General features: G+C 33.7%; 1 protein-coding gene across 1 annotated transcript; it reads right to left on the reverse strand.

Moving 5' to 3' along the window:
- Window positions 1-1875: 1875 nt before the first annotated feature.
- LOC143448718 (TBC1 domain family member 12-like) lies at window positions 1876-13620 on the reverse strand. The gene is made up of 10 exons (XM_076948564.1): window positions 12774-13620; window positions 9480-9989; window positions 9162-9268; window positions 8796-8873; window positions 5850-5944; window positions 5399-5470; window positions 4540-4668; window positions 4315-4424; window positions 3502-3605; window positions 1876-3193 (listed from the first exon to the last, which is right to left on the reverse strand). Exons 1-10 carry the CDS (start codon window positions 13535-13537, stop codon window positions 3003-3005), a joined length of 2160 nt encoding a protein of 719 aa, XP_076804679.1. The 5' UTR covers window positions 13538-13620; the 3' UTR covers window positions 1876-3002.
- Between the last annotated feature and the right edge of the window lie 247 nt (window positions 13621-13867).

Raw genomic sequence — 13867 nt, forward strand, 5'->3', positions numbered from 1 at the left:
ATTCAATTGCATTTTTAGTTGCTAAAGTCATTTCTAGTTATAAAATAGTTTTTTAACATGGTTGTTGCAACATCACATAAAGAAAAGCGAAGTAGAAAAAATAACAGATCAAACGGCTATTTTTATGCTTTCTTTTCGCGATATTCTTATTCCGTTACTATATTGTATAAAAGATCAAATTTCCAGAAAATATTCACTAATCCGATAACTGTTTTCAATTGCTTCTTCTGCTGTAATTCTAGTATGAATCACAAGTTGCAAAGTAGTTTGAGGATGAAGCACGATTTTTGGAAGAAAATAGAAAACCCTATAAACGATTCCCTTCATAGGAATTAAACTCACGCGTAGTTAAACATTTATATACGCAAGTAGTACCGCTTAATAACGTGCATGATCATCCTTGTAAATTTTAACATTTGTAAATTTGAAAAACTTTTAATATAGTGCTAAATATTTGCGAAAGGTTTTGAGCAATTTTAGCTAATGTTAGCTACAAGTCCACAACGTTAGATAATGCAGGTCACAAATCATGCACAGCTAAAACTAAACCAAAAGCTGAAGCCGTATCAGAATAAAATGTTACGGAGCTTAAGTTAACAATCTCAAGCACTTCACTGCTTTAGTAATGAGCCAACAATGTTTCAGAAGTCAAGAAACTTTTAAAGTATCCCGACAGGATTCACTCTTATGCACATGCGTTACTAAAATCGATATCCATCGATTTTGTTCTAAATTAGTTGGCTTAACTATCAAAATGGCAATCATTCATGACAACTAAAAAATTAAAAATATTAATTTCATTTTATTTGCAGCCAATGTGCTGCTGATAAAAAATTACAGGAGTTAATCTCAATACTCTAGCCAAGTGAGTGAAATGAAATAAATCTGATACAAAAAATAATTTACAACGTTACACAATGGAAAGAAACTCAAAGTAGGATATTGGAATAAACTGCTTTGCATGTACAAGGCATGTGAAATTTAGGAAGATAACGTGATGAAAATAACCATATAACATCACGAAAAAAACGTTATTATAAATATACTTACAATCAACTTGAAATACACCTCATGAACATAATACATCGCAAAAAGCTATCATAAGCTAATTGAACTTTTTTGTCATGCCCAGAATGAACGATGAAAAGCTTACCGCACGCGTTTGTTTTCATCCAGTTATTTACTGTAATTCTTAATTAACACAAATGACCACAAAATCCACTGCAGCTGCATGTATCAGGAAAAAGTTGGCGTGACTTTACGTGTTGGCACGTGAACACAAAGCATCTTCGTATTTTTAAAGCGGATTTAGCCGAAAACAACTTCAACGCATAAACAATACAGCTAAGGTTAAAGTTCGCTCCCGTTTGACAGCGTAATACCTTACGCAAGCGGAAACATAACCTTGTATGGAATTTTGAAGTCTATCCACACGTAAAACCTGTCATTCAGTACTTGCACCCAACAATCGTGACAAGTCCACAGTCAGTGAACAACTGGCGAAACCGTCACCGTCATGGCTTTTGCTTGTACTTGAAATTACGTCAGAGCATTAGAAGTTAAGCTTGTTTTTCAACAGATATATCTTAGTAAGCAACGTTGAGTGCTGACTGTTGTTGCTATTCTCCCTACAATAGCAAACTGAGATGAAATTGGGTGAAAAACCGCAATTCAGGATCAAAGCCCAAAGACGAGCTATTTGCGGCAACCTGCCATAGATAAATGCCATATTGTCTTTATCCCTTCCGTACTCTTGCATTCTCACCAAATGCTAGCGACTGTTGTCTCGTACAATTCTGAACAAGATTTGCAATCGAAAAGGACATGTTCCTTCTGCTACAAAAGTTGCTTTGCGCTATTCAGAAACAGACAAGATCGCGATATGAGACTTTTTATTTTTCAACCAACGCTGCGTCATACATTCGCGTTTGCCACGATGTTATAGTTGCACAGGGAAAATTAGTTTTTGTTCAAACACACGTTTACCTCTAACTAAAGGAGAGATATGCTGTGGATATCGTGCAGGTTTTCAAGATTGCCGTAAAGTGATTTGCTTTGAGCTGGTGCCAAGAATGGTAATAATAACGGGGTAATTAACGTATCTTTGTTGCTTATCTCAAAAAACGGCAGACGGGATATGTATAGTTTTTACACGTGAAGGGTTACATGGATTCAGTAAGCGTGCTTCAGGTACACTAAAACATTCGGTTCTTCTACGTTTGAACAAATTATAGCATGATTACTCGATGAAGAACAAGAATAAATATTTTGTAACATATGTGAACACTAAAATAAATTAAATCGAATACAAGCGTAATCTGAGACAACAGCGCACAAAAATAGGAATGACGCAAGCATTCTACCAAGCCATGAAGGAACAAAAAATAATTTGTACTCAAATTTGCTATTCAATAAATATGAACTGTATTACACCACAGCGCACAAATAGATTTCTTAGCTCACTGCGGCTACCTAGCGGACAGTTAAAAACAAAGACATATAGTATCTATATTGTATACAATAAAAACATTGCACTGGGAAGCAAATCACCACGTAACGGTTATACAATTGGAATACAATCAATTAAAAAAATGTGTTGACGTTTTTTATTTGATGATATAAGGGATCTTCATGAAGTATTTTTTTAGTTTGAAGGCGACCGGACATATATTCTTGGCAAAACAAGTCATTGGCACTCGTAAACAGGCTCAGTGGTAATTTTGAAAATAAAGTTAGCAATAAACAAACGTCTTGTTTAAATTGATAAATTGCCAAGAAGACAATAATGCACGCGTCGTTCACGCTATGTCACATATGCCCAGTTGCAGTTAAGAAATCATTCAGAGGATTCAGCGACGGACAAACATACGCAACAAATGATAACCATGAACAACTCCGCATTCTAACACAATACATATTTTTATCACCGATATAAAAGATGCACAGTGTCGTTAAACTCGCTATCAATTGCATTTAAAAAAGGGTCATCCCCGAATGTGACGTCAAGTGGAGTCTCTCATTAAGGACAGTACGTCCTTCCAGCGACGGTTGCCACGTGAAACCATGGTAACGTCAGTCATATGATCAAAAAGTTGCTGTTGCGAGAATTCGGCAGCAGGCAACCGGGTTAAAAACTGGGCGGCGTGAATGAATTCCATTTTTAAAAGCGCTTCCTCATGAACTTTTAATATTGCTGTGGAGCAGGTCAAATCAGGTTATAACCGGTTTGATAAAAACATGTATAAAAGGTTAAAAATGGAAACGTAGGTAAATTTTCTGTGTCCCTAATCTTAAAGTACAGTAGAGCTTTTTTTAACACTTTTCTACTTCTGCGTGCATGTTTCAAGCAGTTCGTACAATACTGAGGTGATTTCAAATATTTTGAAAAATCTCCATGCAAGCAGCAATGTTATAGCTTTTGTATAGTCAGACAGAACTGAAGCAACATTGCTAAAGGTATGCAAAAGCTTAAATCAAGCTTAATTCAACTACGGTACTTACCTATGGCTGTTTTAAAAAGTAATTCTTCCCCATCCCTGCAGAAGACATCCCACACTCTAGATGCTGTGTCAAGGCTGAGTGATTTACTGAACATCGTGAAGATCCTACGAAATAAATAAAATTTTTATATAGTCAATAAAATAGGAAAGTTGCTCCAGCTATCACAATAATACAATGATTCCATATAAAATGACTTCAATGTAGTATGTTATTATGATATTCTAAATTCTTCATTAACACATTTCTTATCAGAGGTAACATACACATAGGCACATCATGTGGTTGCTAAATATCCCAGTTGACACCACATTGCAGGAAATTGTAGCGTAGCGAAGACTGCAAATTTGCATCAATACGGGAAAATAGGAGGATATTGATTATATGATATTTAGTAGTAAATGCTGTAGGAAGTAACATATGGCAGAAAGCCATCATGTGATCAGATGGAGAGAGACAAACAGTAACTGGTCTCTTCAGGGTCAATAATCACTTTGGCAATTGCAATTAACAGCGTAATATGTACAACTGGCTTGAATTGTATATGAAAATAACATTAATGACAAATGAATGTGTTAATGTCCTCATTTTAAGTCAATGCATGTTGTTATTGCCATTTCTGCAAAAACATCTGCCTAACAATAGTTTGAGCCCAGACTGCAACCACATTGATTCAGTGTTGTAATACTAACAACACTAAAAATTATAGCAACAACCACTTCACAATTGTGAGAAATCCAAAATTCTATACCACTTCTTAGTAAAGGTATATCGAGTTGAACTAAGCTTAGTTACTTCTTTAAATCTAAAGCTTACCAGTCAATCAGATACATGTCTGGAGTGAGATTGTGAAGTTTAAAATGTGCGAAGAGTTTTGGAAGATTTTCCTCAAAAAATACTTCAAAAGTTGCAAAGTAAGATTTCATCTAAATTAAAACATAATTAATATGACAAACTAATACTAATATGCAACTCCGTTTTGATTCACTGCAGAACAAATAACTTTGCCACAGTATTTGCAAATAGTTATTAGTTACTGACCATTTCTTCATTAAGTCGAAAAAATGCAACTTGACATGGCTTATTCATGAGGTTGGCAAACGTTACAAATGCGTCAGCTGGTTCCATGTTCAGTAGCAACATAGCAGCTATAAATGACATGCCTTGAACCTGAGTAAACAATGACTAGGGGTAAAATATCAACATGTGACAAGTACAATACTGTATATATAGTCGCTTGGTGTAGTGTTACAGTGTGCACATTTTACAGGTACCAGCACAGTTGAAGGAAATTTCCAACTAGCCTTATTATTAATATCTGTTTCAAAAATCCAATAATTCTAACCCAGTTAACTGATTGACAAAAGGTGTATTTAACTGCATTGGCACATTATACTACTTTTGCGTATTATTATTGAGCACACATGAATACACGTCATTCACACATTTAATATATTTAACCGGAACAATCAGCTACTAGCTGAGAATCAAAAAGGTTCACGTAAAAACAAATGGACCACTCATACTACATATCAGGAACTAATAAGTCAGATGCGACTATAAGCAATCGTATGACTAATAGGTGTTTTGGTCAGGAATATTATAAATAACCTTTCGGAAAGAGTTACATAACAAATTCGGTTGGGTACGCATGCTGCATGATATTAAAACTGAACATAAACAAAGGGATTATTTTTGCAAATAATAAAAATGGGACCTACTTACTTTCCCGATGACAATATCTGGAAGGACAATATCCTAACTACATTTATACTCCCAACCAAAAGTAACGCAAAAATTTGAGAATTCTGTGCTATTCATGGCTTTTGGGATAGTGTCATCCCTGTCATGCAAGGTATTGTTATTTTCAAAAAAGTATAATTTGTAACAATAAACTTACGTATCCGACGTCAGGTCTGTAGCAAACATAGGCACCTAAAATGTCATGCAATACATCATGATAGGGTCCACCCTACAAAAAAACAACAATTGAAGACTAGCTTTATTTCTCACAATCTATAACTAAAATTGGATATCATTAACTTTTTAAAGTCAATAAATTGTATTGAACTTATGAATATCACACATGAAAAATTGCATGTCATACCATACGTACAATTAACTGCAAACATAAGGTTGAAAGCTGTCTAGTTTACTTTTTCTAATAGATTTTGTTGCGAATAGATTTAGGCTATCATATCTATTTGTAAACCATGAACAAACAAAGAATTTCTTACAAAACTATGAAAAATGTTTACTGCAAAGAATAAAGAAACTTCTCTTTGAAATATATATACATCATAACTATATTTTGCAAGCTAAATGAAAAATAATGACAGTACAGAACATACTTTTTGGAATATACATAAATTTGGAAAGGTTCGAGATATGTCAAGGCGTATTAGTTCAACTGTACTTTCACGGTCAGCAGCAAGTGATTCTGTATCTGAAGAAAGCAACATGCTAAAAGCCACAAAATAAAACAAAGCCTAATGTGGTTATTAAAAACTAACTTCACAAAAACACTTTTGTTTTCAAAATACAAAAACTAACAAGCCCAAGCTTTATGCTGCACAAGGAATATACATTGGCAATTTTTAAACTTTATGATTTGTTGTTGATGAAAAGATTAGGATTTCTTCTCACTCTACGACCTTCACCTATGGAGGTTTGTTAGACTTAAACAATACAACCAATACCAGTCATACCATGTATATAATCAACCAATTTTTAAAAATTTTATAACCACTAGTCATAGGTTTTGATGGTTTGGATATATGTTGTAGAGCTTCAACAAATTTGAAGTTGAAAAAATTTGAATTTTTTAAATATCTCAAGCCGTTTTCGAGTTAATGCGATTTGAAATTTCCACCACCACAGGTTGGTGAGCACTGGTCACGCTTAGTGGTTTTCTTCAATATCTCTCATTCTGAAGGTAGAATAATGAAACAAATGTCATTTTTACCATTTTTGAGGTCAAGGAACTCATTTCAGCAGTTGAAAAGTCTCTAAAACGTCTCCTTCACCTAATAAATTAAGGGTATTTGAATGAAGATCACAGGGTAAGTTGCTGACGCAATTACAAAAATAGCAATGATCTCCGAAACAAAATTTTTGAATTATTTTGTAGTATGGTTCAAGTATTTTCATCTATCCATAAATTGTGATCTTGTTTTTTGAGCTTAAAGAGAAAAACGAGTTTGAACAATTGCACCATTTGTGATACTGTCACACTTGGACCTAATTGATCCAGTGGGGCTAAATACAAAGACACTTCATAAAACTGGAAAATTGAATTCGTATGCAAGTCGAAAGTAGAAATTGATTCAAGACATAAACTACATAATCTCAACTACCTGCCCACAAGCAATGCTTTATACGCAAATTCTGGTATCCTTGTTACTCCCAGGTGATTTAATTGCTAGCTATACTCACTCATGATAGAACATTTAAAGATTTCAGGTAGTCATAATCAGAGTTGGATCAGTTGTAAGTTGTAATTGAGCTGAATATAATTAATTACATTTTTCATGTAATTGTAATTGCAATTGAAACATTTTTATTTTGTGTAATTGTAATTTGCTAAAATTTTTGCTTAATTATGCTTTCAATTACATTGGTATTGATCGTGATGATCGTGTTCCTGGTATGGTATTTCCCAACAAAAACCTAGATGCCATCTCAAGTCTATGTTTTTGTAAATCATCTGAATACAAGAATTCAAATACAATTCCACTCATGTAAGACGAACAGTGTCTAAAAAGTGATTGTGTAGTTGTAATTTGATCATATACAGGTCTTTGTAGACTTGCTGTCCTTGCCAAACGTTTGACAGTACCCCCAATTCCGTCACAGGGAGACTTAATGTGACTGGTTGCAAAAAATGTTGTATTGATATATGAAACAGGTCTAATGCTTAGCAGATTATCAATTGTAATATGTTAATCATAATATCTATGAAACAAAAGAATATTAATATAGTGATAGGTAAAATTAATTTCAAAAAATATCAATTGTATGTGCCGCCATTTGTTATTGTTGAATGATAGTGTCTGTTGATACAAACTTGACATTGTAAAACGTGGTGCAGTTGTTCAAACTCATTTTTATCCTTAAGCTCAAAAAACAAGTTCACAATTTTAGGATATATGAAAATACTTGAACCATAGTACAAAAAACTTTGTTTCGGAGATCATTGCTATTTTTCTAATTGCGTCATCAACTTACCCTGTGATCTTCATTCAAAAACCCTAATTTATTATGTGAAGGAGACGTTTTAGAGACTTTTCAACTGCTGAAATGAATTCCTTGACCTCAAGAATGGTAAAAACAACATTTGTTTCATTTTTATATAACATTTTACCTTCAGAATTAGAGGTATTGAAGAAAATCACTAAGCGTGACTAGTGCTCACCAACCTAATATCCCTCAAGTGGTGGAAATTTCAAATCGCAATAACTCAAAAACGGCTTGAGATTTTCCAAATAAATTTTTTTTTAATTTCAAATTGTTTGAAGCTTTACAACAGTGGTTTTCAACCTGGGGGTCGTTTGCATTTTCTCTGGGGGTCGCAAAGACGACTGTGGTCGTGACGACTGTCGCCAAGATGCAACACCAGCCATCTCACTGATGCTGCCTTGTGCATGAATTCAATAAAAGAGTATTTTTTTCAACAGAGTGGTATCATAATTTATGTTATTTTTAATTATATTTTTTTTTGCTATTGCGGATACACAAATGTATGCATATGCCCGAATCAAAATTTTTGGAAGGGGGTCGTTAGTTACACTGGGTTGTTAAAATGGGTCGCAGTATGAAAAAGGTTGAAAATCACTGCTTTACAACATATATCCAAACTATCAAAATCTATGACTAGTGATTACAGGGCCTGGTTGATTAATTATACATGGAATGACTCATACAGCATTGAGATCTCAATTTCATTTCATGGCGTAATTATTCAAACTTAAAAATATTTAACTTCCACTCCACTAACGACTGATATCTACAATATGTCTGTGGTGGAAATATTTCTGATGTGTTAAGAAACAATCACTAAAATGTTAATACAGCATGGGCAAGAGTGTTCTCATGCCTTCATCTTGCACAAAGCAAGGCAGCATTTTGCTTTACATTTACCATAGCAGGAGCACTGGAATTAATATTTACTAACTGTCAGTAATACGTGAGGATTTCATACTTAAAAAGGTGCCTTACAACCAAAATAATGTCATACAAAATAGTCTTTGCATTTCCTGGATTGGTCATGAAAACTGAAATGATAATTCCATATTTACCTTCACCGCCCATACTCTGTGTTTCGTGCAAAGAACGCAGTTTCTCGTGTGCTCTTGTGATCATTATGTCATACAAATCTGAACACAGAAACTAGTGAAATAAGATTGTAAATATTTAAGTTCCCACTGTGCCATTGACAAAAAATTAAAATGGCCATGATAAGGTTGAGCAAAATGACATAACAAATCATGTCACTGTATGTACGAAAACAACAACAAATTTTTAACAGTGGAATATTTGCAACAAAAAGTAATGTGGTGAAAACGATATAGAACTATTTTTATTCATTAGCCCGCATCTCACAATGAATTACACAATTTAGTTGGTAACTGCAAGTTCATGAGCACTGCACTGTTAATACAAACCTTGCGTTAAGTTGAGCTCATTTCCTATAGCTAACTGCCACACTTTTCCCCTTACGTTGGGGGGTAAACCCTGCCACCAGAGTTGCTTGGTACGATTTGTCTGAGACCTTAAAGTAAAAATACTTTTATAAGGTTTAAATACACACAAAAAATTTTTATGCTAAGCGATAACATGTAATTTCTTGTTTTAGTCAAGATATATATGTGTTAAGGTGGTAAAATAAAAAAAAAAATAAAATATTCACAGCAGTTCAAAATGGCGTAATTACTGGACTATCACACAAATAAATATATAGGCAGACAGTTTAAAATACTAACATTGTGCTCCAGTTGGGCAAGATTTCAGCAGCCCAAACTGTGCTTGCAGATGCAACTGTGTCTTCATGTTTTCGCTGCAACTTGATTAACTTTTTTTGTTTTTGAACATCTCGATACTCATGCTTTCTAGCATTTTCAACCATTTTTTCATATTCTTGTTTATGCCTTTCGTATTCTTCAGCAGATTTTGATGGTAGATGGCTCGGCCTATTTTCCAATATAAGAGCTGTTGTTGATAGTGGCTCTACAAACCGACTTCTCCAAAATCGAGTTTTGCTGGAAAAAGTTGCTTTGAGGGATTTGCCAACAGTTTTTATTCCTTGGTTCCCCGAAGTGTTAGTATGACCTGCAGCTAGTGGTGGCACATTTACACTATCCAGTTCAGTTACAACATCAACACAATCTGTGATTGAGGTATTACTCATGTTCAGATCAACTGTAGGTGAATTACCCACTGACCTTATGGAGTTAATTTGACCAGATTCACTTGGAGCTTTTGTGTTGGCAATCCTGAAAATAGGTGAATATGTTGAAGCCTGTAATACGATATTAATAGACATACAACCTAGATATAAAATAAGAATGTTATTAAACAGCGAATAAGCTAAACATATGGTTCAAAAGCAATAATTACATAGAGTTTAATGTTTCATTCGTTGGAGTAATGCTGGCATGCTTTACTTTCAATTTCAATCAAAGAACAAAAAGGAACATGACCCATATTAGGTGGGTTGTGATGGTAGTGGTACCCAGTATATAGAAATACATTATACATATACTAATTACTATATAGTATAAACCAAACATCTAGTTTTTTGTTTTAGTTTAATGTATGTTATTACAGTAGAATCTGCTTAATATGACCACCGGCTTTATATGACCATTTTGGTACGGTACCGAATTTTGCGATATAAAATTTTTCGCTTACTATGACTAGTCTTCGAAAATTTTGACTAATTTTTCCATTTTTTTCTTTCAATTTTTTTGTGTCACATATGCAACTTGGCAGTGACAATTGTGCCAAGTGTATTCTCAATTCAGCTACCCATGTTCCCTTTAATGTTGCTCTTTAAAATTAATGAAATAATGTGGACTTTGATATTTTGTTGTCGTTTTGTGCCAACTGTATCGATCCTGGTTTGGCTAAACCAGGGATGTCCAACCTGCGGCCCGCGGGCCACAGTGCGGCCCGCCTGAGATTTTTGTGCGGCCCGCTAGTCATTTTCACTCCAAAAGTATGTACTTTATGTACCCATTTTTCTTGAAATTTAATAGGTTTTGCGGCCCATTCAATTATTTCAAGTGACAATGCGGCCCACTATAATAAAAGGTTGGACATCCCTGGGCTAAACGGTACTGTAGCAGTTTCAATTATAGAGACCATTTGCATGAAATGACCAAAATGTTCTGGTCCCAAGGTGGTCATAATAAGTGGGCTCAACTGTAATAAAAAATAAACACTATGCAGTAAACTTTTATAAACTGCAGAATAAAATTTGCAATAGCAAATCAAAGTTGAATCATTTGTTGTTTTAACAAATCTCTATTATCAGGGACATGATTTATTTAAAAGAAGTTTAAATAAAACTATTTAAATATTTAATCGTAATTGTATGTAACTCTACATTGATATATGTTATAAATATATACTAAAATGACAGGTTCCTTATGAAATACATAAAAAAAAATTTTGTATTTAATAGTTCATGATTATGCTCATTACATTTCCATTTAAAGTGAGGGTCAAGTCCAAAAACAAGTTGATCTTATATGGAAGAAAACTACTCATCGAATATTCTGGTAAAATAGTTTTTAAAAAAAATTCTTAGCTAGGTAAACATATATAACTTATATATGCTTACCTTTTTACCATTTTTGCTCGTTCTACCAGCTCACCAATTTAGTTATAGCTTAAGCAAAAGAAAACCGCAAAATTGGCTTCAATTATGACGTAGATGAAGGCTCTTGTGATGTCATAGGTAATCGCATCAAACATTGCAAATTCATAAATTTAGCAATACCTACTGTTTATCATGTATGTATCTGTTACAGCAGTATAAATTGCTCCAACAGTTTGATAGGTGACAACTTATAGCCCAACCACGGCAACCAGTAGGCCTACAGTATCGGTTTGACGGGTAGCCTATGCGGTTCGAGGGATACCGTAACTTCACGGATGCAAATGATTGGGCTACCGGATATTTTATGTTTAAAACAATCGTAATTTATCCAATTACAATGCTTCACGTTGCTAATTTCTTCACATGACGCTTAATTGATCATAGACTATAATCCTATGACCTAGACTTTTGGCTTCAGTTGACTACCGCGCAAGGAAAACAACAGCAGCCGCATGTTGTCAAGCAACTTGACTAATCTATGACATAACAAGAGCCTTGATTACCGTCAAAAAAAGGGCAAAAACTTTTTGCGATTTACTTTTGCCGATAACTACCTAACAACAAATTGTTATTCAAAAATATTTACCAGTATGTTAAGTTCATAGTATTCTTTCATGTAAGATCAACTTGTTTTTGGACTTTCAGCAACTTCAGGTTAAACTGTCTCATAGTCATAGCTTAGGGTTTCAATTTTTGAATTTGTGCACAATTATATACATATTATATAGTAAAGGTTTCTTACAAAGTTTATCAAGTTATTCTAAAGGATGAATTTTTTCAATTAAGATTACTGAGTTAGTGCTTATTTGATCAAGTGCAGTAAGAAAATAGTAAGGATAAAGTTCACGTAAAATCTTGAACAAAACTAAGTAGTAAATAATTTCATGCTGGTTAAATTAAAAAACACTATACAGTAAGAAACAGCATCATGTTCAAATTTTCTTAAATTTTAGTACAATTAAACTAGAGTTTGCTGGTTTTGCTACTGTTTCTTAAAAAAATGAAGAGTGTTTTTCTTTATGATTGCACCCTTAGTAAAAATTGTGCATGTATATTTTGTAACTACATTTACAGTGTAAATTTTTTCTCTGTAATATAAAAAATATTTTGGAATTTTTTGGGTGTTTTGTGCCACCTTATTACATGGCAACTTATAAAATAACATTAATGAAACGTATGAATGACAATTAACAACAACACTAACTATTAATCTAGTAGTAAAGGAACATTAATCAAAATTAGACTAAATACATTTCTAATTGGCCCAAAAAATTCTAGTTTTTTTTAAAAAAATGCATACATATGCATCATAAATGCAGGTAATTTAACATCTCTGAAAGTACCCCATAAACTAAGTATATATATACAAGTATATATGCATACATATACTAACCACCCAAATATTGATCCAATGCTTGGTCTGCTTGAATGCTTTGCATTGTTAAGAGATGGCATAGATTCATTGCTATTATGTTCATCTTCAGTAGTTTGTAAATTTATGTCTGTAAACTCTGACTGCAATTCAACATCAGTTGCTACAGTCTGTTGTTCCAGTGTTTGTTTACAGGATTCGACGACTGAAATGTGGTTATTATTGACAGGAGCTTGCTTCTTACTTATGGCTACATTCTCGGTCATAGAATGAATCAAATCTGACTGTTTTACACTTTTATTTTTGTCTTTAGAGTCAATATTTAATGATTGTCTTCTCAATTTTTCGAATTTAGACATAAAATGTGTAGAGCTTAGCTCCGGGTTATCTACAAATCCATTGCATTGCTGAGCGTCTTGCATATAGTTCGTGTGATCTAGAGTAAAATCGCTATAAAAAGTATTTAGGTTTTTAAAGTCGTGTGGCTGTTCCGTATGTCCAGATGACCACGTTTCCGATCTTTTTCTTTCCACATCACGACAATCATCATTGATTGCAAAATCTGAACCATTCAATGGAGCATGTTTCCATGAGATGTGATCGAGGGTAATTTCTTCAGGGGTTACATCCAACGTCGCAATGTTATTGTCATCATTAGTCTTTCTACTAACACTGGATGGTTTTGGAAAGGAACTCAACTCATAATTAAGTGCATTTATATTTTCTGCACTGCTTGTTGGTGAAACTGTTGGTTCCATTACTGTGTATCCAGTCATCTTGTGCATATACTCATGGCCTTTGAATGAAGGCCATGCTAAAGTACAGATTTAGAAACATTACAAAAACCCTACACCTTCTTATGTCATGACACTTAAAAAGAATTTTACAAACACGTTAATTTCATAGACGAGTTTACCATATCACAGTTTGGCACGTATTAAAGTCTACATTTACCTTAAAACTATATATTCTACATCTGAACAACCTTTGAAAACATAACAGAAAATTATCAGAAGAGTGAAACCAAGTTATAGATTATCTTCTGAATTTTACTCCATATTAGGGGTACCCCAAAAAAACTGCCAAATTGGATAAAAATGCCTAAATTCGATTTC

This window comes from Clavelina lepadiformis, chromosome 3 (assembly GCF_947623445.1).
Source record: "Clavelina lepadiformis chromosome 3, kaClaLepa1.1, whole genome shotgun sequence".
NCBI lineage: Eukaryota > Metazoa > Chordata > Ascidiacea > Aplousobranchia > Clavelinidae > Clavelina > Clavelina lepadiformis.